Source organism: Heloderma suspectum, chromosome 7, assembly GCF_057233095.1.
Source record: "Heloderma suspectum isolate Gila_16-S chromosome 7, 16-S_ref, whole genome shotgun sequence".
In the NCBI taxonomy this organism is placed as follows: Eukaryota; Metazoa; Chordata; class Lepidosauria; order Squamata; family Helodermatidae; genus Heloderma; species Heloderma suspectum.
The window spans coordinates 81,308,218-81,332,454 of record NC_139464.1 but is presented as its reverse complement, the minus strand read 5'-3'; the positions used below and the strand labels follow the sequence as shown (position 1 = coordinate 81,332,454).

General features: G+C 43.0%; 1 protein-coding gene across 2 annotated transcripts in view; it reads left to right on the top strand.

The window, feature by feature from the left end:
* Positions 1-24,237, top strand: part of DOCK4 (dedicator of cytokinesis 4) — a 343,934-nt gene that overhangs the window by 108,230 nt on the left and 211,467 nt on the right. For both annotated transcript variants that reach the window (XM_084810752.1, XM_084810753.1), the window contains exon 2: positions 23,953-24,036. In XM_084810752.1, the coding sequence (XP_084666878.1) occupies positions 23,953-24,036 (84 nt within the window). The remainder of the gene's footprint in view (positions 1-23,952; positions 24,037-24,237) is intronic.

Below are 24,237 nucleotides of genomic sequence, written 5' to 3'. Positions count from 1 at the left end.
TCACCTGGGCTTCCAATCCAGCTCTCCGATGGCCACATCCTCTTACTCTGACCACACTCCATCTGACCATCGATCATTGGGTGATTTCCCAGGCAGTCCCCTCCCCCGCCACTTCTAAAAGGGTTAAATGTCTCTCCTAAGGCTTAGTTGCTGGCAGGAAATGCTCTAAGCTAAACAGATGCTGGTATTTTTGGCCCTGCTCACTTTGCCTTCAGCCTTGCTCACCGCTGGAGTGCAGCCCCTGAGAGCTTCTCCAAAATGGCATTTGGCCCTTGGGCTGAAATAACTTAAATGCCCCTGACTGATGTAGACCGGTCTATTTAATCACTGGGGGTTTAATATCTTTTACAAGTGGAACCTACAACAACATTTCAGCATGGAGTGCTCCTATTCAGAATTTCTGCCAGCCATGCTCTCACCTTGTTTTCTGTCACCCCCTCAACAATCAATCAGCATTTTTTGTCAGTCCGCATGTTCAGTCCTCTCCGGGCTTTGGTTTTTTTTTTCTTGCTTAAGTTTTTCCCCCTAATTTGTTTTACTTCTGCAAACCGTGGGATTCCCCCAAGGCTGCTGATACTTCCCTCTTGCCGAAGGGCCCTGAAAAGCCTGACAAGACAACCTCAATGGGCCGCTTCCCTGACTGAGTCGATCTTCTCACTAGCATTATCACCAGCTGCCATTGCTCCTTCTCCTCTTTCTCATCATTGCTCCCATTTGCTTGCTCGGCAGGCAGAGAGCCAATGAGCAAGTAGCCAGTGGCATCTGCTGCTGCTCCTTCTCACCACCCTTGACTGGGCCGGAGCAAGAGGCAGGGGAAGCAGCAAGTTGCAAGGTTGACAAGGAGGAGCAACTCCACGGGGCTCTTGTCAGTGGGCCCCTAATGGGATGCAGACCCTTAGCAGGTGCCCAACCTTACCTACCCTTGACACTGGGCCTGCCTCTTGTGCAAGTGTATTTGATGACTCACTATTATTAAATGTCTTCTAATCAGTGTATGTCCTGGCATATAGAAGGGGAAGAAATGGAAGCAGTGACAGATTTTAATTTCTTGGGCTCCAAGATCACCGCAGACGGTGACTGTAGCCATGAAATTAAAAGACGCTTGCTCTTTGGGAGGAAAGCTATGGCAAACCTAGACAGCATAATAAGAAGCAGAGACATCACCTTGCCGACAAAGGTTCATATAACCAAAGCTATGGTTTTCCCTGTAGTAACGTATGGCTATGAGAGCTGGACTATAAGGAAGGCTGAGTGCCGAAGAATTGATGCTTTCGAATTGTGGTGCTGGAGAAGACTCTTACGAGTCCCCTGGACTGCAAGGAGGTCAAATCAGTCAATCCTAAAGGAAATCAACCCTGAGTGCTCATTGGAAGGACAGATACTGAAGCTGAAGCTCAAATATTTTGGCCACCTAATGAGAAGGGAAAAGTCACTGGAAAAGACCCTGATGCTGGGAAAGATTGAAGGCAAAAAGAGAAGGGGACGGCAGAGGATGAGATGGCTAGATAGCATCACCGATGCAATGAATATGAACTTGAGCACACTCTGGGAGAGAGCGGAGGACACGAAGGCCTGGCGTGCTATGGTCCATGGGGTCACGAAGAGTCGGACACGACTTAACGACAGAACAACAACAACAACAATCAGTGCATGAAAATTAACATTAGGCAGCAATAAAAAATAGGAAGTGACCTTCAGTTCCAAAAAAGCTAATCTTAAAAATTCCTAGATTAAATTGTTCCTAGTTTGCTCCTGTTAAATATTCTCCAGTTTCTAGAGCATTGGCTTCCTTCTCAATTGAGGTTTGGTCCAAATCGAGAGGAGAAAATACCAACTTTCCTAGCAAGGTGATTTGCATGACATTGACATCATTCTTTGCTTACTGTCAGAATTCTTTAAGCTTGCAATGACCTACTTAAGGGTCTTATGACAAGATTAAAAATTCCAGTGAATTCCATGCACTACTTTTTAAGCATCCCTATGTATATTTTCCACTGTTGTTTCTATGGAGATAATGGTCAGAATTTTGCAAGCCTATGACTAACTTTTCTTCTTAGCAATTTCCTCTCATTGGACTTCTCGGTAGAGAAGCTAGTTTTTAGTGGATTTATGTTTCTCATTTAACATGCTTGCATGAAGAATTTTCAGGAGCAGGCTCACGGTGCCTATAATTTCAGCTGTCAGCAGTTGTTATAAACACCTATTTTCAGGGGCGAAGTCAACTCTACTTGCTTAGAGCTGAAGCTAGGCAAACTGCTTCGGCCATAGTAATGATCTTCCCTTCGCAACATGGGCTGCCTATCTAATTCAGGACAACACATCCGTAATGATATGGAATTAAATTCTTTTTTTATAACTTCGTCAAGCATGCATGCAAATATGTGTATGCAGGAGCACAGACCCTTTTTATTGGTTTACAATTTTGTTATAATTGCAACACAGCAATAGAAGCACAGAAGAAAAACAAGGCCAGTCTACCTCTGGGACACAGGTTCACATGAAAAGTTTGGTGTCAGAATATGATTAAATAAAAAGTTGCTTCTTTAAATTAGTATGTGTTCAATGTTATGGGCAATCCTGTATTTTTGTTGCCAAAATTAAATATATTTTATACTTATATCCTTTGAAAATGGCTGCATATGGAGATAATGCGAAGCTATGGTTTGGTGCAGGTGTGGACAACATGTGGGCTACATGTGCCCCCCCCCATGGCTATTTTGGTGGCGATTTGATTTTTTGGTGGTAAAAAAAGTGGCGATTTTGCAAGAAAACAAGGTGCATGGGGAACATTATTTATTTATTACATTTATATCCCACCTTTCTTCCATTGTGGAACTCAAGATGGCTGCTACATGTGGTTCCCAGGTGGTCTCCCCTCCAAACACTGACCAGACCCAGACCTGCTTAGCTTCAGCATGGTGGCTGTGTCATGTGCCTTCAGACTATGCCCTGGCACCTTGCTTTGGAAGCGGAATCATGTTCCCAGATGCCTCTTCAGATTCTGTTGTAAACAAGGCATGTGCTTCGCCCCACACACACACACCTTCTTTTCTTGCAAAATTTGCTGCTTTTTTTGCTGCTGCTGTGGGAAATTCAACAGTAACAGGGTAATTTCAGTGACGGGAAGGTGCAACCCCCAGTGGTTTCCTTGGTTTTGCATTATGTGAACAAACTTTGATGAGCTCCCCCTCTCCTGTCCTCTTCGTCCAATATGGCCGCAAGTAGACCGGAAGCTTTTGTTTCTGTTTTCAGCTAACTGCAGTTACTCATTTTGTCCAAACCTGGGGAAACTGTGATTAGTCTTATCCTTGTTTTATGGAAACAAGCCAACTTCAAACCATGGTTGATGATCCTGGCCTGTTATCCTAACCCATAGCTAAAATTAACCACAGTTCCATGTTTGGATATAAAAATAAAACACAGTTAATTGAACACAGAAATGAAAACTTTAAATTTCCTCACAGCAACACCAGTGGAGTGGGGATGCACACAAGCCTCAAGCTCATACACCTAATGCTAAACCATAGTATAATACATCTAAACCAAATCAAAAGCAAGTGAGAAAAAGAAGTTCATCCTACAGTGAAAACCAACATACCTGCAACTTTGACATGAAGCTCCTTTAATGCAGTCCTTATTTCTGTATCATCTCATGACTTCTGCAATTCTTCCTCTCAGGAAATCGGAATGATGTTTTCCCTTAGATTTCTGAGTCAAGTGTTCTTCGTTTAAAAATTACAACTCTTGATTACCATTCCTCATAGGGAGCATCAAGTATTTGGGAGAATCCTGAGACCCTCTGGAAAACTGGTCATATAGAGAAGGTTTAAATAATAATTTAAAAAACCCTTTGTAACCTTTTCTATGAAATACCTGTGGTACATTTCAGGGTGTAAAGATTACTTTTACTCAACCCGTTTCTGAATTCTGGTTATACATTCAAGTCACTAGATTATGTAGCACAGAACTACAAAGTGAAGTGTTTGAGCTGCCCCCTGGTCAAATACTTTAGGGATTTGGTGCTTAAGGCTGGCACCTGGCTGTGATTTGTGGTTTTTAACCAATTCTTTCGCCAGAAAATGGAGCAGTTTAAATAAAGTTACACACATCAAGGCTGTGTTCTGTACTTTCAGAAGTGAGAGCACAAAGCTTATAGGGAGGGCTCTGTGGTTCATAGTACCACTGAAATCGGAGCCAGTGTAGTGTGGGATGATTTGAGGGTGAGTTCACTAGTCCTCATGCTGATTCTAGCACAGCAGCAGTCATGTACTATGTATGACTGTGATTAAACTACTCCAAAGATGTGAAGAGTAGCCTTGAATGCTGGGCTGCATCATTTCACATTTAATTTTAGTAGCATTCATTCCAGATGTTGCATTCTTCCCTTTCATGGCTGGTAATCCCGCCAAGTTTTAACAGTGACGAATCCAGTCTCCATGAAATCTTGAGATCTCCATTAAGGCACCATGAAATTTGGACTAATGGTGAGTTTGAAAGAACAATGGCTTTTGCTTGGCAAAAGAGATGGTGTTTTTTTTTTAAGCTGTCCTTCATGACCCAAAGGATCAGACATTTTCTGAAGTGTGGTATATATGAAACTAAACTATCACTTTCCTGGCCCCCACCTCCACTTTCAAGCAGTCTCTTGAGACAGTAGTAACTAGGGACTTGATAACCCAGAGTTCAGTGCAGCCTGCTATAGACCATAGATGGGGGCAGGGATGGGAAAATACCTACATGGAGTGACAGGGTTTAGATGACCCACCACAGCTTGACATGGGTTATTGGATATCCAATCCCCACTTGGGTGTTGTTGTTTCATGCAAACCATGGGTTATGCGAGCATGGGTTATGAGCATGGGTTATGCGAGGGTTAAACAACAGAGCCTAAAACAGACCATGAGTTATGCAAGAATTGTTTAACCCTCATATAACTCACACTCACCAGTATTGCAAGGCCCAACAACCCCCAAGTGGGTGTTGCATATTTAAAATGGCGGCACATACCATGCATGCACCACAGTCTCGCTGTGGGTTAATGAAGCCACAATGGGCTATCTTGTTGTGTGAACAGCCCCAACGTCTTTTTAGTGTATGTGTGTATTCAGGTGTGGGGTCAGTCACACTGTGTTCTTGGATCATGCTGTCTTTAGCTCACAGAAAATGATGCAGATCAACCATGGCTGGCATGGTGTTAATATAATGCATTAGTCAAAGAGCCTTCTACTATCCAATGGTTATAATACTGGGCTTTGTCAGAGGGGGAGGGAGAGTTCTGAAGGAATGGTGAAAAGCTCAATCCTTGCTGTCTTTTATGCCTAGAATTCCTTCCCAGCACACCTCAACTCTCTCTACCATTCAAATTCTTTCTCAAACCTTGGCCTTTCTGAAATACCCTTAACATAGCCCCCTTAGCTTCATCCTCAACTGAAATGAAGCTGAAGTTAAGTGTACGTGTGTTTTCTCATATCTGTCCTATTCCTTTCTTTGTTAACTCAAGCCCCTGGTGAATTTTGGATTGTAAGCTTTCTGGATTGCCCCCCCTCCCCCCCCACACTTTTTTTTGGTGCTTAGCTTATTCTGTAAAGCACATTATGTGAAGTATAATGTAACACTGACTCCAAAACCAAAGTTAAAAAGCAAAGGCTGTGTTACCTAATGATAGAGCAGAACATCCTGTCTGGGTAAACTTTTTTAACAGACAGGTATCAAGCAAGGCAAGACAAGAAAAGGTTTAAAAGAACAGCAAACAAATAAGGGGAAGCAGGGCTGGCCCAATACATTTTGCTGCCTGAGGTGAAGGACAAGATGTCACTCTCCTTCCTTGTTCTGTGTACAGAAACCAGCTGGACTGGCAGTTGAATCTCACTTCAAAATTGGCAGTGGGATGGTGTCCTCCACCATACTTGAGGCATCAGGCTAGTTTAGGGGCCCAGGACAGGTCGTATGGCATGCACAGCTGTGTCTTCAATCAGAGCAGAACAACTGGAGAGTTCAGGAGACACAGCTAGGGGTCTGCCACTGCTGTCTTCCCTGCTGCATCTGTTGACTGAGGTGGATGTCTCATTGTACCTAATGGTAGGGGCAGCAACCTGCAGAAGGCTGAGCCTATTCAAAGTTTTGTAGAAGAGGCTATTTCCCAGGTACCGCCCATACAGAACCTAGACTTCCAGAAATAGTCTGTTCTCTGCGGTTATTAAAGGTGCAGCAGCCTTGTCAGCTTTCACCTCGTTTCTCACCTTGATTGCTACTTGCTTGCATCAACTCTCAGAGATAAGCTTAAAGGAGGTGCCACCGCTCCAGCTGGATACTTGTCAGGTTCTTAGAAGCAGGAGTGCTGCTACTCCAGCCTGGGCCCTGCCGGTAGGACAGGAGTGCAGAACTACATACGGGTGTGGGAGGGGGTTGTCCCCCACCATGCCTTCCATGGGCTGGATGGTGTTAGTGGATATTGCCACACCCACTCATGTCATTGCCCCACTCATTTCAGACTTTCTGTGTGCCGAGAAGGGCGCAGAGCCTCTCTCAGCATCGGCAAAGGGACCTGGCCAGACTTGAAAGGAGGAGCTACTTGGAGGCCAAGCCCCCGCTCCCCCGCCGGTTCCTTGGGCTGGGTTGGGGAGTCTGGCAGGCTGGATTAGGCCATGGGCTGGGGGTCTGCTTTAGGAACAGTACAGGGCCAACTTTTCTATACCCTCCCCCCCAGTTTTATATACTCCGGCCTGGTGAACGTGAAAGAATGGCTATGTTCATAAATGTGAAGGTTGTAAAATAGTCGTTTTAAAGAAAATCCTCAAATATCTGGAGACATGAAGAGAAAAGAGTAAGTTGAGTTGGCAGCGTTTCAATTGTAGAATTGGATCTCTCGCGCTGATAGTGGGGCCCTGCTTTTTCTGTCATTAGTACAAGTTTTGCACCAGTGCACTGTAATTGCACTGACTTCATTGGGATCACATCAGTGAGAATAATTTGATCCTTTTTGTCTTCTTTCTCCTGCTGCTGTGAGTTTTGAAGTACCATTTTTTGCTCAACTGTGTTTTAACTATATCTTCTGGGGGGGCGGGGGGATGCTATTTTGGCAGTATTTTTCTGCCAGTGCCAATGTTGGTGGTCTTAAGCGAAGCGGCAGTTATCTAGAGGGGATACTTTGTGTAAACAAACATCTGACTTCTTCACTAGTAGATAAAGAAGAATATGTTGTTATGGTAAAAACAGAGTTGAAGTGTCAGCAGTCCCATTTCCTAGCAAACAATTGTATCATGGCAGTTTCCTGTCTCTCCAGTGGAGTTGGCAGGGCCCATTTACACAAGATCATCTTAAATGGTCATACTTGGAGTTCTTCTGTACTTTCTCATATTCAGGATGAAATATCTGTCAATTTCCATACCCACTTTGGAAACCCAGGGGTTATTAGCATGATGTCAGTAGTTTAAAAGGCATATTTGCTCCACTATTTTTTTGCTTTTAAGTAATGCCCCTGTCCCCGTCCCCTCACATCAGTGGTTAACACATATGCCTTAAGGGATTAGACAGGATTAGGTTGGTCATATAATGGTATCTCTCACCACAAGCAAGCAAACCACCCAATGAGCACAATTACCATGTCTGTTTGTTGGCACTAATGAATTTCAATGCCTGCTGAAAGTGACTGCAGCCTGACCTTTCAGATAATCCTAATGAAGTGGAAAGTGGTTCCCCCCTCTTTTAAAAATAAAATAAAAAACGGAACAGAAATTTGATGGTTTAATATATTTTATATATTATACAGTCAAATATTTAAATATAACAAAAATATAATGTAAAGGTTACTTTACTCCCTCTTCCTCCCCCTTGTTTATGTAAGCTTATTTGGGGGAAATATATTCCGAATGTAGACACTTTGCATTTGTACTTAGCGTTTTTACATTTGTTGTGGAAAATAAATGGTTTAATTGAAAAAGCAATAGGGAAACTGGCAATTTACAACAGCAGCTGAAATATACTGTACTACTTCATGGCTCTTGAGAAAGTTTGTAAATGTTCTCTCCCTATTCTCAGGTTCTCTTTTAATGTTTTAGAAACATTAAACAATGTTCAGTGTTTTAGAAACTCACTAAATTTAGGGGTTGGGTCAAGAGTGAAATATTTGATCCTGTTATTTCTCTGGGATTGAAGATGAAAGAGACACGAAAGAAAAGGACAGCATGGGGATTTAGATTAAATTTTTGCAGTCAGGATTTTGTTTCAATTCATATTTTAGGGCCAGTCCATATGGGCACTGTGCTGGCCTGTCTCTGTCCGAAAAACTGAAATAGAACTGCTCTTGTGGTCTAGTCGTGTAGATGACTCAGCATGTGCCTAGATGGCAATTTGGCACTGTGCTGCCAGTCTTTCTAATTTGTGATCTCCAAACATGTTGAATTGGTTAGTCACTAGCAGAATTGTATTAATGGAGAAAATGTAACTTCTACACTGTCACTGCAGGATCATATAGAACACTTGACTTTCCTGCGGATCTTTTCCTTTTGTACTGCATATGGTTAGGGATGGCTTTTCCAAACAATTTTGAAAAAAGGAGCACAGATTTTTCTTATAGCATGAAACTTGCATTACCTCTGATTCTGTACCAGCAGCATGATACCCTATCCCTGCCTCATGGATTAGGAGAGCCTTGCTGAATGGAATGGCCATACTTCCAAGTGATATTGTATCTTGGGTGTGGGCAACTTGTGGCCCTCAAAATGTTCAGCCCTAGTCAGCATAGCCAATGGTGAGGGATGATGGGAGCTGTAGGACAAAATATGTGGCGCGCTATAAGTTGCCCACCCCTGTGTTACCTGAATGGCATGAAAGATCCTATCTGCCCCCTTCCCAATTTGGTAATACTGAAGGGGACCAACTGTATGTGGTTTGATTCATGCAGTTAACTTTCCATGCCATTGTTGCTAGGCCCACAGGAAGATGTTGAAGTAGGAAGTACTAGACTAGTGTGGGAAGAATCCCCTGCCATGCGATTTCCATGCTATTTGATTAATCTATTAATTGGACCAGTCACTTTTGAGTTGGTTAACACACTCTTATCTGTGAATCCCATATATGTGGAAAGGTATGTACTTGTACATGCTTGCATCACATCTGTGATGTGATACAAACATATCCATGACGTGTGTTGCAAGTTTTATGCCAATTCTCCATCAACTTTCCACCTAAAAAAAGGGGGGGGGATATAAAGTATCATGGGGATGAGAGAAACATGTTTACAGCCCCTGCAATACAGATTAAGGGCACAATCCTAAGTAGATAGGTGGTCTCCTCCGACCTTGGAGGCGACCACCTATCCAAAGCAAAGCAGGAGTCCTCCAGCGTGAGTGTCCTATGTATGCGTAACCTGTGGATAGTGCTCTGCAAGCTCCTTTACAACATGTTGATTAGCTGATCTAGGATATCTATCAGTGTCCACACTTCCTTCTCCAGTAAAAATCCACCCATTTTTCTCTTTGCCTGCTTCTGCTGAAATAAACACTTGTGTCTGAACATTCATGGCCTAATAAATGATTTAGCTTTCAAGGTGCTTCAGGGATTTTTTGTTGATCCTGCTTCTATGCTAAGGGAGCACTAGTGCTGTATCTAAATATATCTCCTTGTCTTTGTCTTCAGAGGAGATGTAACTCTTAGGACTTGTGCTCTAAACCTTTTTGGCATTTAGCCCAGGGTAGTTGCCACCACTCCCTGGGCGTATTCTTATTATTTTTGTGGTAAGTTGTGTTCTGTTTTGCTGGGGCTCACAGGTGAAGTGGTAGCCAAATTATTTTGGTAGTCACATGAGGTAAAGTCTCTTCTGTTCAAACAGGAGGCAGAGCAGTCAGTACCATGGAAACCTCCCAGTGACTCTTGCTGGCTGTAGTTTTCCCTATTGCAGGGAATGGAAAGATGCTGTCTCAGCAGAGAGCTGAAGCCTAATGAACACTGGCAAGGCCTGTACTGCAGTTGGTCCTGCCTCCTTGAAGGAACTGTCTGTGCCTTTTAAAAGGACCCTTGACCATTTCTGCAACTGCTTGAAGAATTGCAAAGCAGAGAGGTTGGAGATGTTACTAGGACTTGTCCTCTGAGTCTGAGGAGGTGGAAGCACCATGTCCTTAGGCTGGGAGGGCACAGAAGGAGGTACTGGAGGTTACCCCTTGAGTGGGGCAGCCTGTATATCCTCCTCATCCAGTTATTCGTTGTGGCAATGCAGGGCTCATGGCTTTTAGGGACCATGAGAAGACCACAGCTAACCCTGCAATGCGGAAGGGGGTCAATAGCATTCATATATTTCTAGTGAATTCTATCTTGCTGCTGTTTTTAGAGGTAGCTCTGTGGATATCTAAAGCCAACTATGATATTCCCCCTGCCCTCCAAACAGGATACAACAGCCAAGGGATATTAATGGAATGTGCAAACTATTGAATGTTAATATCTCTCTACCTGCCTTAGCACAAAAATGTCTCCAGCATAAGCTTGCGTCTTCTTTTAAATCTCCAGAAGGCACATTTGGACAAGCTATGGAATGAATCCTGCTGTGTTTGATGGAACTTTTCCCAGGATGAGTTTCTCATTGATGAGCTTCATCAACATGCCTACAGGCTCCAGAGGCTCCTTGATTGTCAAGGGCTGCAAGGAAAGTTGTTGTTATCCCCATTGCTAGAACAAATATAAAACACGACATTTGCCTTTCACAGTCTCAGCAGGACAAAATGCTGAGTTAATCAGCAGCCTTTAAAAGTAAAACTGAAGACATCTCCTCCCGCCCGTTAAACAAAGTAATATACCAGCTAGGGTGAGAACTGTGATTAGCAAAATTTCACACTTTAGGAAGTTGGAACATTGCTGCAGCATGTCTAATGGCTCCAAACTTGCATCTATTCCTTTGGCTCTACTATGGAAGCTGAAAGCTGTTGCTGAATAGAAGTAAAATGAAACTCATAAACTGCATCACACATTACAAGACTCCGGCAGTTGTGTAGGTTTGTTGTACAGGTCATATCTATGTATATGTAATAGGCTAATTTCTACCAGGGAAAATCATAGATGTGTAAATTCCCAACATTAAAAACCCTACAAGAGACGTTTTACCCAAGAGGGAAAGGGAGGGTCTAAAAGCACTGGATTCAGGGAGTATTCTAGATCAGCCTACCCCAAACTGGTGCCCTCCAGATGTGTTGGACTAGAACTCCCATAATCTCCAGCCAGCTATAGGAGATTATTCCAACACATCTGGGAGGCGCCAGGGTGGAGAAGGCTGTCCTAGATAGTTAACATATTCTGCTAAAGCTGGGATCCCCAGCCTTTTTGGGCCTGTGGGCACATTTGGGAATTTGAAAAATTGCTGTGGGCACCACCACAAAATGGCTCCCACAGAGCCGTGGTTAGTCACATAATGACTGCTGTGAAGGCCTGCCTAATTAAAAGTGAATTAAAGAGGTGTGTGTGTGTGTGTGTAGAAATAGCAAAGCTAGAGGGTGGGGGAAACAGCAAGTAGAAGGGAGATAAAGAGCAAGGCTAGAGGCTAGAAAGGTAGAGAAAGAAGAAGGCAAGGGATGGGGAAGGGAGAGAAATAGCAAAGAAAGGAGATGTGGGGAGAGAAATAGCAAGGCTAGAGACTGGAGCAGGGAGGGAGAAGCCAAAGGGGAAAGGCAGAAGAAGATTCGGCAGGTCCAAGAAGCAACTCTTTACTTCTCTGCCTGCCTGCCAAAAGCCGATCAGTGAGTTGAGAACTTCATGGGTGCCATTGGAGGTCCCTGCAGGCGCCACATTCAGGACCCCAGTGCTCTATTTCGGAGAACCTGGAGCTAGTTTATCTGCAGCTGAAACACAAATTTTTTTGCACAAATCCTGGGAGTGATACTTTAATATTACTTTGATGCAAGGATGAGGAAGAAATACAAGACAGTGCTGCTTCCTTTTCTTGCAAGGTTATAGGCCTGGCGTCGGCACACAGCATCCTTGGCAGCTACCATGGTCCAGGACCCATTGCTTCACTGTCACTTGCCTTGTGCCTCTCATGCTGAGCAGCTTGGAGCCACTAATTTAAATTTCTCGAATGCCCTGGAATGATACTCCATCCGGTGCATTGTGGGAAATTGAAAATGGCAGCTCCAAGCTGCTTGGCAGCTGTTGCCAGTTAAGCCCACCGGAGCCCACCAATATAGGCCAGGAGTCAGGACCCACCAGAGGGCACTTCGCCAAGGGCGTCCTCAATCCTGGAGCTGGCCCTGTGTGGCTGGTAATGCATGTTCTCTGTTACAGAGGACAGTCCTCTATTTGAAGGGCTATCTGTTCCAAGTCCAGTTTAAAGATAATGAACTGTCAGAAGGAAGAGCTGGGCCCTGAAGCTGTGTGCCTGGACAGCAGGCCCAGCAAGGGCACACCGTCCTCCACACTATGGGTTATATCCACTGTTAGTCCTACTTAGAGTAATGAATGGAATGAGTTAGTCATGACTAACTTAAGTCCCATTCATTACAATGGGTCTGCTCTAAGTAGGAGTAATATTGAATACCAGCCTATGGTGAGATGTACTGTATTTCTATTTAAGTTATAATTATTTCCAAATGTGTGTGAGTATTGAAGCATATCCAGACTTTATGCAAATCAGTATCATCTTTTGTCCTCTTTTTTGATGATGCATTTCCCCTTTTTTGGCAGTTCATAAGTGATCACCCTACTGGTGAAACAAAGCATTAAAAAAGGGAGTTGGGTGTGGACAGGGTATAAACTAGTTCCATATCTAGAACTTGTCAAATGTTATACCAACTGTGCAAAAATGAGATGTGGAACTTTTACCTCTCCTCTCCCAGCTTAGGGCAATGTCTGAAATTGCCCAGTGTGTATTAGCTATCAGCATTGTGGAATGTCCTCCTCAGGGAGGCCTGCCAGGCCCAGAATTGCATGCCTTTAGGCAACAAGCTAAAACCTGCCTCCTCCTCCTCATTTTTGTAAGGCATTGGGATGGATTGAGAGAGGTTGTGGAAGCTGCTTGCTTCCTGTTGGTTTTATTGCTTTAGATCTTTAGTGTCGTGCCTCCCTTGGACTCCTCCGAGGATGAAGGGGAATGGCAGGTGCCAGACCCAGGGGAAGGGACTAGCGCAGAAGTAGCCTGAGCCCCCGCACTTCCTGTGAATGATCCATGCCTGGCTGCAGCCTCTCCAGAGGATTTAGAGGGTGAAGTTCCACCAACCCCAGCAGAGTGAAGGCGGCTTCATGTAAAAGAACAATGGAGGTGACCCTCTGTCCGTTTAGGACAGAGAGGCTCCCAGAGGCCAGAGGACTGATTGCCAGCAGCTGCTCCAAGATGCTGGAGTTAAAAGCAGGAAGCAGGCAGGGAAAAGGCTGCTGGAGAACAGCATCCTTTCCATGTGCTGGATCTTATCAGCCGTGCCTCGACTGTAAACTTCAGCCTTGCTCTTGAATCTCTGTCTTTGGACTGGAAAATATGACTTCTCTCTGCCGTGTCATCTTGCCTTTGTTTGAGCCACTAACTTTCCCATCTCTGGGCCCCCCTCCTCCTTTGCTAGCCTCACCTATCAGCCAGTGAGTTATTGCTGCTGTTGCCTGCCAGCTGCGGTCACAACAAACAAAACAGGAAGAAAACCATGTTTTTTTGTTGGGTTGGGAACTCTAGATTGTTTGTGGTTAACCCATAGTTAAACCATAGTTCAGGGTTCGCATGAAGTGACAACCCATGATTCAACAACAACCCACTATTCAGTGACATCCCATACTCAACCCATACGCTGGGTTGTCATTACATGTGAACCAGGTCTAATCATTGGCTACTGTGGGTTGCTTTGGAGAGAACAAACAAATTCTTGAAATGAACACCGATAAGGTTCCTGTTACCCTCCCTTGTTTCTGCATGCTGTACCGCTTTCTTGTTGGTGTCAGTGACAGCTAACATTTCTGTTGATGTCAGACCTGCAGCTAATATCAAACAAAATAATTTATTTCTTTTGGAAATAAGTTAGTCCCAGCACTGTGTAGTATTGTTTAGAAGGGGACCCAGGGGCTCATGTGTTCCCCACTTCTCTTTCTAGAGATAATTGCCCCCTTCTGTTCCTGGTTTACTTTAACCATGGTTTAGCATTACATGTAGACACATAATAACTGTGATTAATGCTAACCAGACCTCCCCCTTAAGGGGAGAGAGGAGAATCCTGTAGCAAAATAAAAGAGGAATGAAAGGCTATAAAGTATACCTTCTGTGCAAACCTTCATTGAACCTCTTTTCTTTTTCTACAGGATTCTCCCCTCTCCCAGAGGAGAAAGCTCTCAGTCCTTTGCATCAGCGTGTTGATTTCAAACTATGCAAATGTACTGATGTTGCCCATATCATAATAGTGTGGATAAACTTTAAGAGAGAGGGAAAAATACATTACCGAAACAGGGCATTCTATATGCCACTCCTTATTTTTGGAGAAAGGTGTTTGTTTGTTTTTCATATCTCGTAGATGAAGTGGAGAGAACAGCATTTTGGTGCAGCCTTCTTAATTTCCATGCTTGGTAATGTTTTCTCAAACTCTTATTTACATTGTGCTGATTCGACCTAGAAGTTTCATTGCATTGATTAAGTCTCTTGGAAAGTTAGCCAAGATTCTGACAAAAGATAACAACCTTGCTGAGCTAAAGTAATGAAAAGGAATGGGCAGAGAGAATGGACTTGTTTCAGTGCTCTCTCTCTCTCTCTCTCTTTCTGCGTGTGTGCATGTGCGTGCACGTGCACGTGCGCATGCGAGAGAGAGAGAGAGAGAGAGATTTACTGCTGCACTCATCTTTATGGATCGCCAGTGTTGTAGGAACAGAAGATGGAGATGGAGAAGGAGATCCGTCAGCTTCTCAAACAGATGACAGATTTAGAAGGAAGCTAATAACCTTCCTTAAAAAAAAAAAAATCTTGACAGTTGATGCACTGTTATTCATTATTGTCTGGGTGTCTTCTAGTAAACAAAATTGGAGAGTTTTAAAGAAGAAAGAATAAGTATTGATTTTTAAAATGCCAGTTTGGAGATGAATCCTGGAAAATAGAACTTTAGACTAGAAGCAGAAGCCTTTTAAACCTGACCGTATAATGTTTGAAGGAGTTCTGTACTCTTGCCTTCTGCCCAAGCAAAATTAGGTTCTGTTAACCTGAGAATTTCTGTTTTGGAAAAGAAGCAGAAATTTACCTTCGAAGAAGAAGCAGAAGTTTACCTTCAGCCGATAATGAATTATTTCTTTGTAGAAGAAGTTAGGGACGAATGTTTGTTCATCGAAGAAGCTGGGAACAAGTGCGTGTTTCAAAGCAGCAGCAACACATCTCAGAAGTACAATGTGCGTGCGCTCTCCTTCGCTGCAAACATGACACCAGTCCTCTTGAAATGACATCGGGTTGTATCCAATGTTAGTCTCACTTGAGTCCCATTCATTTCATTGGTCTGCTCTAAGTAGGACTGACATTAGATACAGCCCATAGCTGTGTGCAAGCTCATATAGACGAGGAAACGCAGTTGCAACAGCGGAGTGTGCTCCGAGCCTACACACGCTCAGTTGGTCACCTGAACAGATCCAACCTGTGTAGGGCAGCTCTCTTGATGACCTTGCTTTTTGCAGGCATCCTGACCATGCATAGGATCTGGTTCAGGTGACCAGTTGAATGCTCAGATGTCCTGCTACCATGATCACACTCCCCTGTCCATACGTGTTCCTTGCACAGGGTTATGTCATCTGAAGACTGCCACTGTTCCCCCCCATTCCTTTCCTGTAATGGCACAATAGGCAGCTCTTCAGATTCCGTGCAGCAGCCTATGTGTCCTCATGTTATTCTGTGCAGTGGGCATGGAGCCAAGCTACTAGTAATTTCCCAGCAGGTAACCCCGTGTGTTGAGGAATTCGTCTGCATCCCCTTAACGCTTCATGTTTACAATAGCAAACGTTTTCCGCAACAGTGGGGACTGCTGCACAAAGTGTGAATAGCTCTATCTATACCTCGTTTGAATTTGATTTCTGCTACTAGCCGGGTGCTTAAAAACAACAACTGCTGTACATTCTTTCTGATAAAATAAGGCAGGTATTGTCTTCACCAGTCTGCCCCAAAGGCAGGTGCATGTGTGTCTGTGTATATATACACGCATACATATGCACACACAAATGCTTTTAGATAGTTGGTTGTTTGAATTTAAAACAGAGACTTCATCACATCAGTTTGAGCTGATTGTAAAAGTCCCATTTATACCAAGAGCCAGTGTAATCCCATTAACAGTGCTGGACTTTCTGTTATCCAGAGTTATTTTAAGGAATTCCTTAGGGCACAATCTTATGCATTCTAGAATTGTAGGACTTCTTTCTGTCTAAACATAGTGTCATGTTTCCCTTGGGCCCCCTATTTCCTGATGCACTCACACACACAAATAGAGAGGCTTCAGTCTCAGGCCTTTAATTCATTATCAACAGGTTCATTACAGATGCAAATCTTCGAAGACTCTCAGGCAACAAAGGAATGCCTCCAGGGGATTCAAATGGGTGCACCGACATTGCCTGCAGTTTGAAGTGGGGCTTGCTGGCTAGACTAACTTAGGGAGGGATGTCCGGCCCTTCCAGTGATGCTTCCCTACGTCGCCTTTCACGCATTGCTAACTGGGTCGACCGTCTGAGCTCCGGCCCTGATGTTGCCCTCCTAGCTCTGTGCTGCAGTCTAGCATCTCTTAGGTCACAGTCCTCACCCCCCCTCCTTGTCCTGGCTTCTCACAGAGGGGGGATGGGGGGGGGCTTCAGGCCCAGCTGTCTGGGAGTTAGTAACCTGAGAAGCACCCCTACCCATATCTGAACTGGCTTGGGAAAATGCATCCCCCGGTTCTGGCTGTTCCTCTTCTGAATTTGAGCTGCTATCTCCCTGCGCTCAGAATCAATCCTGACACATAAGATTGTGCTGTTACACTATAAACATAGCAGAAAGTTGTGTCTACCCAAGACACAATTTTGTTTAGGTGCCTTGAATAGAGTGGTATCAAATCAGGTAGGACTAATCTTATATACCTTGACGCTGTACAATTTCCATCCCTCGATATCCAGATTCTGCATATGAATTTTAAATGCAAATGTTGATTTTTGTTTATTAACTTCTTACCTTGAAATTCAAACTGTGATCTCTTTATTGCTCTGATTTTGGTGGATGTCAAATATTGCAAGAGAGAGAGAGAGAGAAAGAAAGAAGCTAAATAGCATTGCCCATCTTATATTAAATACCATTGCATGTTACACATCAAACATAATTGGATGTCAAATAACTAACTGTATGAAATATATAGTGAATATATGTCAACTAATCAGTGAATGTTTGACGAAAATGCACAGAAGGTTATTTTAGAAGGGGTTTTATTGTGGGTGGAGACTGAAGCAAGTTAATGTCTTTTTATCTGTTCTCTAATGGAACTTTGTTATCTGAAAAAATAACGAAATGAGAAATTGGTTAAACACATAACCAATGCCCACCATCCAAGAGATATTCAGAAAGCAACTGCCTCTCATCCCAACCTACCTCACAGGGTTGTTGTTGTGAGGATAAAATGGAGAGGAAGAGGATTATGTACACCGCCTTGGGTTCCTTAAAGAGGAAATAAGGCGGGATATAAATGTAATAAATAAATAAATAAAACTATATTATGTCGGATCTAGATTGCAGTATGGACATGCACAGGTAGTGTGATAGTCTTCTCCCTGCTGCAGTGAAAGGCAGCTAAAGCTTAGAAAGATTATGTATGCCTATGCAGGCTTCATTAATTTTTGTTATATCCACAGTCTAGTTAGTAGGCATTTGAACCTTTAACTTTGCTCTGTTAAGGAGGAGGGAAACCTGTACACTTTTACCTTGCACAGTTGCTATGGGGCTTTCTTCCGCAGTGTATATGAGATTGATCATCTCAGCACATGCTGTTTAATGAGAATGGACTTCTGTGGCCATCCTGTTCATTGATAGGATGATATGGTGTTTTGCCAGTAAGCTATCAGGTGGTTCGCACATGCTACTTTATACAGATTTGTATGTCTCTGTGTAGTTTCAGCTTGTTCAAGACTTTACTGCAATATGTGTTGTTGTTGTTCAGTCGTTCAGTCGTGTCCGACTCTTCGTGACCCCATGGACCATAGCACGCCAGGCCTTCCTGTCCTGCGCTCTCTCCCGGAGTGTGCTCAAGTTCATATTCATTGCATCAGTGATGCTATCTAGCCATCTCATCCTCTGCCATCCCCTTCTCCTTTTGCCTTCAGTCTTTCCCAGCATCAGGGTCTTTTCCAGGGAGTTTTCTCTTCGCATTACGTGGCCGAAATATTGGAGCTTCAGCTTCAGTATCTGTCCTTCCAATGAGCAGTCAGGGTTAATTTCCTTTAGCTACGTATATTTATAATTATGTCTATCCATCCCAAATAGGGGTACCACAAACATCCCTCCATTTTTTAAATTGGTATTAAGCGTCCGGCACAAACTGATTGTTCCAGCTGTCTGCTGTATTGTATGTAATTAAAGGATCATTCACTTTATATTACTCAAATATAAACTCCGTAATTACATCATTGCTCAAGTCAAGTTTAAGTGTCTCATTTCTCATCTGGGAACAATAAAATAAATGAAATTGCCCTTAATGTCATGTCATTCTCTCCCCCCGCTCTCCTGTGTTCTCCTCATATAAATTGCCCTATCTGTCTGTCTGTCTGTTTATTCATTACATTTATATACTGCCCAATAGCTGAAGCTCTCCAGGTGCTCACAAAACAAGGCTTAAAACCATGAAATGTAATACTGTAATCAAAGATACTATAAAAACATTACAAAGCTTAAAACAGTTAAACCCCGAAGTAAATGTCAGAAGCAGTGCAAGGATCTTAAAACACACTAAAGGTGCAAAGGTGTTGGCTGGGGAATGCTGGGAGTTGTAGGACTTTTTCTGTCTAAACATCGCCAGGATTGTGCCCTAACATATTAAAAAAACACACACACACACATTCAGACGACATGGCAAGCAAGGATACTTAGGGAGAACCGACTGGCATGTGTGATCATGTGAACTGGGTCACAAAGTGTTCCCTCTCTTGTGTGGGTTGTGGAAAGGGAAGAAATGACAGGAAGCTCTCCTGCTGCTTGGAAGCAAATCCTGCTGTTTCTTACCTGCGTGGAAATGCAATCTCCATTGTAGGGATCTGTGTAGTGCTGGGTTTGCCAAGGGATTGGGGCACTTGCCCCTGGTGAGCTGACAAGTGGATTTGTGGATGTCTAGTCTTGAGCGTGATTTCTTAAATACAGTATATTTCCGGTTTGCTCCATTTCAAAGTCCAATGTGTTTTCTTTAGCAAACTCTAAGCATTCTTTGCTTTGTGCTATGTACACTTGCTGCCTTTTGAGCAATTCTGCTAGGAATGTGAGCTAGATGTATTGAGGCTGACCTTGACACAAGATCTCTCTTAGAATTCTGTGTTTATTTTGGGAGCGAAGCTCATGGACATGTTGGATCAAATGATGGCTCTCTTATTCTGTCCTTTATTCTGTCACTTTTGACAGGTTACCTCTTCTTCTGCAGATGTGTCTATGTTCTATTGACTTCAGTGTTTTAAGGTTTGTAGTTTTATTCTACTTCATAGTGGAGCTGAGTTAACATTTCTTGAACTGGCACATTTCTACTCTTCTGACTTTGACAGTTATGTACAGTGTAAGTTGAACTTAATCTCACATCCATGCATGTTTATGCCCACAAATGTGCTTGTGTATGTGTATGCACGCACACATGCACACACAAGACTAAGGTGACAATCCTATCTACACTTACCTGGGAGTAAGTCCCATTATCTCCCTTATGAGCAGACACATAGAGGATTACATTGTAAGAGATCATATAAGATAGAGCATAACCTCGGGCAAAGATTTGCAGCACTGGCAATAAATGCAGTGCCATAAAACATGACATTAAACTTTTGCACCAGGTCTCCTGCTGCAAATGTTCAGGATTAGTCTGACAGATGGCTATTGTCATTCACAGCAATAGAATAAATAAAAACATACTAAAGTATTTTTGAAGTACGCAACAGTATTCAGCAGCACTGGTAGCTGCAAAAAGTAACAGGAAACTGAAGGAGGGAGAAGGCAAGGAGGTCACCTCCTCACAAAGAATAGTGAGTTTTTCAGACAAAGTTGTCCTAGAATCATAGAATAGTAGAACAGTAGGGTTGGAAGGGGCCTACAAGGCCATCCTCTGCCTACACTTCTCACAGCTGGTGTATGATTCAGCTTTATGTTGAATGAACACAATGCCTGTCTGAGTAGACTTTTGCCTTTTGATGTAGCTCTATCTGTTTTTTTGTTTTTCGATCAAGTCCTGCCGTTGCTGCATGATGCATTTGGGTGCTATAGGGAGAGCTTCAACTGTGTCACGTGTTTAGCAAGGAGGAAATGCAGAAAATAAAATGGTAAAGGACCACTATATGATGGGAGTGATTGCCTATCTATATTATATATTAAAAAGTCTGTCTCTGTGGTTGAATTGATGCATAGAACCAAACGGGTCACCTCCTCACGAAATAAACCCCAAATTGCTGTTAAATTGAAAGCACTTAACAAAGTAGTATGCTGTCAGTTTGTGATTATTCCTCCGTATCTCTGAAAAATGTGCTGTTCCTACATATGTGGGACTATTATTATGAACAGTTGAGTCAGCCAACAGACATATTCATGCAGAATCCACAAATCCCTTTTGTTTTTCATGTGTTGTTGGTTTTTAAACATTGTTGTGTTACTATTCCGTGTTGACACTGCAACAGTTGTTAGGTTTGGGGGAAAGAAAATAACCAATGCTCTTAAAATACAGTGGCTTGGATCCTAAGATCCAGAAGGTACTGAATGGAAGGAAAGTTTCCCACATGGTTCAGATGAGACCTCCGAGTCCTCCAGAGAGGACTGGGGAGGGGATGTTACCGGCTGCAGGTGAGAGCAGCAGATAGGAAATGCTTTTCTGTGAACTTCCTCCGTTCGCTTCCCTTAGAATTCAAGCCACTGTATTTTTGCAATGTGATACTGAAGAGCAGGTCCTCAAACCCGTCCATTCTCGACTGGAGGATATGAACTGTGATTCTTCATGATCGTGTAGAACACACTTCTTTAATAGCAGCAACAGTCTTGAAAAATAGATCTCCCCCTGCCCCTTTTCAGTGCATAGAAACTTTTGCTTAAAATACTCCTATGTGAAAATGTAACGACCTTGTTTACGCCAAGACCGGACAACATTGAGAGTCTTTCTTTTCCGAAAAGTGTTTTGTAAAGATCCTTGTTTTGTTCAGCTCACGTAAATGGAAGGCTTAAGAGGAAGTGCTGTCAGGATTACTGTTTAAGGGCACCATTGACCTTGTGGGTTGTCCTGCAAACCCCCCCCCCACTTCCCATTGTGGGCCTTGCTCACAAGCAATGCCTTTGAGAGAGCAGCTGGTACTTTCAAGGCAATTTGTCTTGTAGCTGGGACTTGAGAAATCATTGCAGTTCCTTGATTGGGCTGATAAGTAATTCTCCGTGCACATCTGCAATTCCACAGCTGCTTCCTCCTTATTGGAGTCTTGCTTTCTCAGCCAGTCTGATGGACTTCCTTTCATTCTGCCTGCACCCATCGTTTTGCCTATTGAACTTTTTTTTTCCAGCTTCCAGTTTCAGTTTCAGGCCTGTTCTCTCCCTTGGGCTTATGGAGCATAGCACAAACTTAGGCTCAACTTTGGCTCAAACTCTATAATGCTATTACCATATTTGCAGACTGCAATCAGGACAAACATATTGCCAGAATCCGAATAGTCATCACTTCCCTTCCCCACCCATTAACGCACTTTTACCCATCCATAAACAAAATTGTAAAATCACTTTGAAATATTTGTGTGAAGGTAGGGGGAAATAAAGACTCTTTCATTCTCAGAGCAAGTATCCCATCATTTGCAGGACAATTAAATGCCCTAGCAGTTTCTCTCAAGACATGTGCTCCTTATCTTATGACTGAGCTCCCTGTTTCAGGACTCGGCAAAGTAAGCGTGTGTATTTCTAACATGTTTCCTTTCACAAAGTGTTCTGTGACTTGTAATGTGCTGAAATCACAGTTAAAACCCTGTGCTAGCCTATTTAAAATAACCTAAAACAATAATAAAGCAAACAGTAATGAAACTGAATTAATTTATAAGCAAGGCCTGGGCAGGAAAGGTCTTTAAATATAGGAAAATCCTCACCATCTTGCAGAACACAGCAAGAGGTGAGCCTTCCTAGGCAGACCTAAGGGAGCCAGTATGGGAGTCATCACCGTCTAGACTGTGTCTCCCTAAAGGGTTTCATCCCCAGTAGCATGGCCATGTGTCCTCCTTTACAAAGAACAGTCCTGTACTTGAAGGGCTCTCAGAGGCAGGTTGGCCACTTAGGCCTAGGGATGTATGGACTGTGTAAAATCCGCTCCATCTGTGTTTTGCAGATTGTCAGGAGCCTTTTGTTCTGTCATCCACCCACAGATGGATGCGAATATTATTATTTTTTTGTCATGTGGAAAAATATGGAAATAATTATCTAAATAATTACATAAGTAAGCAAGTATTTACCTAATTATTTACATAATTTACCTCAGTATGTAACATTTAGTGTATTGTCCCCCATTCCATTAAACGTTTCCTCAGCAGAAACTTACGTATTTTGCTATGGATTTATATGTGTAAATTTTGCGAAAGTAAGATAATAATCTGAAAGTCCCCAGACTCCGCACGGGCTGAGGGGGGCGCTCCGCAGTAGATTCCACAGGTCGGATTCTTAGAAATCATTTTAATCCATATCAAATTTCTCCAGCACCCCTGCTTAAGCCATACTGAAAAAGAAGACACCAATTTACATAACGTTTGCACATGCAAATTTATATGTATTGGTGCAGCTTTAGAAATAACCCTGATTTCAGTAAATTTACCATACATTTCGCCGTAGTGGAGAAGATTGACTAGGTGACCTGTGCTGCTGCTCACAATCTGCTGTCCAGGTGCTAACTCTTGGTGGACAACTTCAAGGCTGCAGCTCTCCATTCTCATGGTTCTGTGATGTGAAACCAGATTTGGATTGGAGACCTCTTCAAATGGAGGACACCTTCAAATAGAAGACCACCCCCTGCCAGCTCTCCAAAATAGAGCACTGTCCTCTGTAAAGTTGGTTACCTGGCCATCCTAGTCAGAGAACAGTCCTCTACTTGATGGCTGACTGATAAAGAACCATCAGAAAGGAGAAATTGGCCATCACGAGTTAGCACCTGCACAGCAGACTGAGCAGGAACATGGTCTTCTCCATGATGCTGAGATGTATTGTATTTCTATTTAAATTATAGCAATTATTTCTAAAGTTGCATCTATACATATCAATTAGCATATGCAAATTTTATGCAAATCTATATCTTCTTTTGTCCTGAGGTTGTGTGTGTGGTGCATTTCCTCTTTTGAGGGGGATGCACCAGTGGCCATCCTAAACCCCAGATATAGGAGCATGAAGAAGTATGAAGAGACTGGGGTCAGGGAGGAATCACAGGCATGAGTTGGGGGCATCCTAATATACTGTGGTAATTGAGTTCCTTGCTTTGGGAGTGTCGTTTTCTGAAATATGTTCCTTCTCACACTGTCTGGCAACAGCCTAGTTGCTATAGAAGGACCATTTAGGTATCCAAGCACACTGCTGCTTTCTTGCTAAATCCTTCTCTCACTGTTCAGCAAAACTCTTTTCTTGGATAAAAGTCAGAAAAAGAGGCTGTTACCATTTACCCGCAAACCCCATAATGTGATATTAATAGCTGATAATAGCTTACAGCACTGTGAGTTTTAGAAAAATCTGTTCATTTAACTGCCTTGCTTTTCCTTACAGTGTGAAAGTTTAATAGCAAACATGTGGCTTGTTAAAAAAAATGATTAATTGGAATTTAATATCTATTTCAGTAATTGCGAGTTTTCGAGGAGCGATCCCACATGGCTTATCGCTGGAGATTGGAGACACTGTTCAAATACTAGAGAAATGTGATGGTAAGTGTTGACATTAGCAAGCGACTGTCAGCTGGGAAGAAGACTCAAGGTCATCTCACCTAATTATGTTGAGGCAGATCCAAATGTTTGCTGTAGATGAGAGCCCATTTAATTGAAAAATACGGGCAAACTTTAATCTTCTAGGAGCAAAAGGCTATAGAATTCAAAGATGCCCATGTAATGTGGAATAACTTGTAGTGA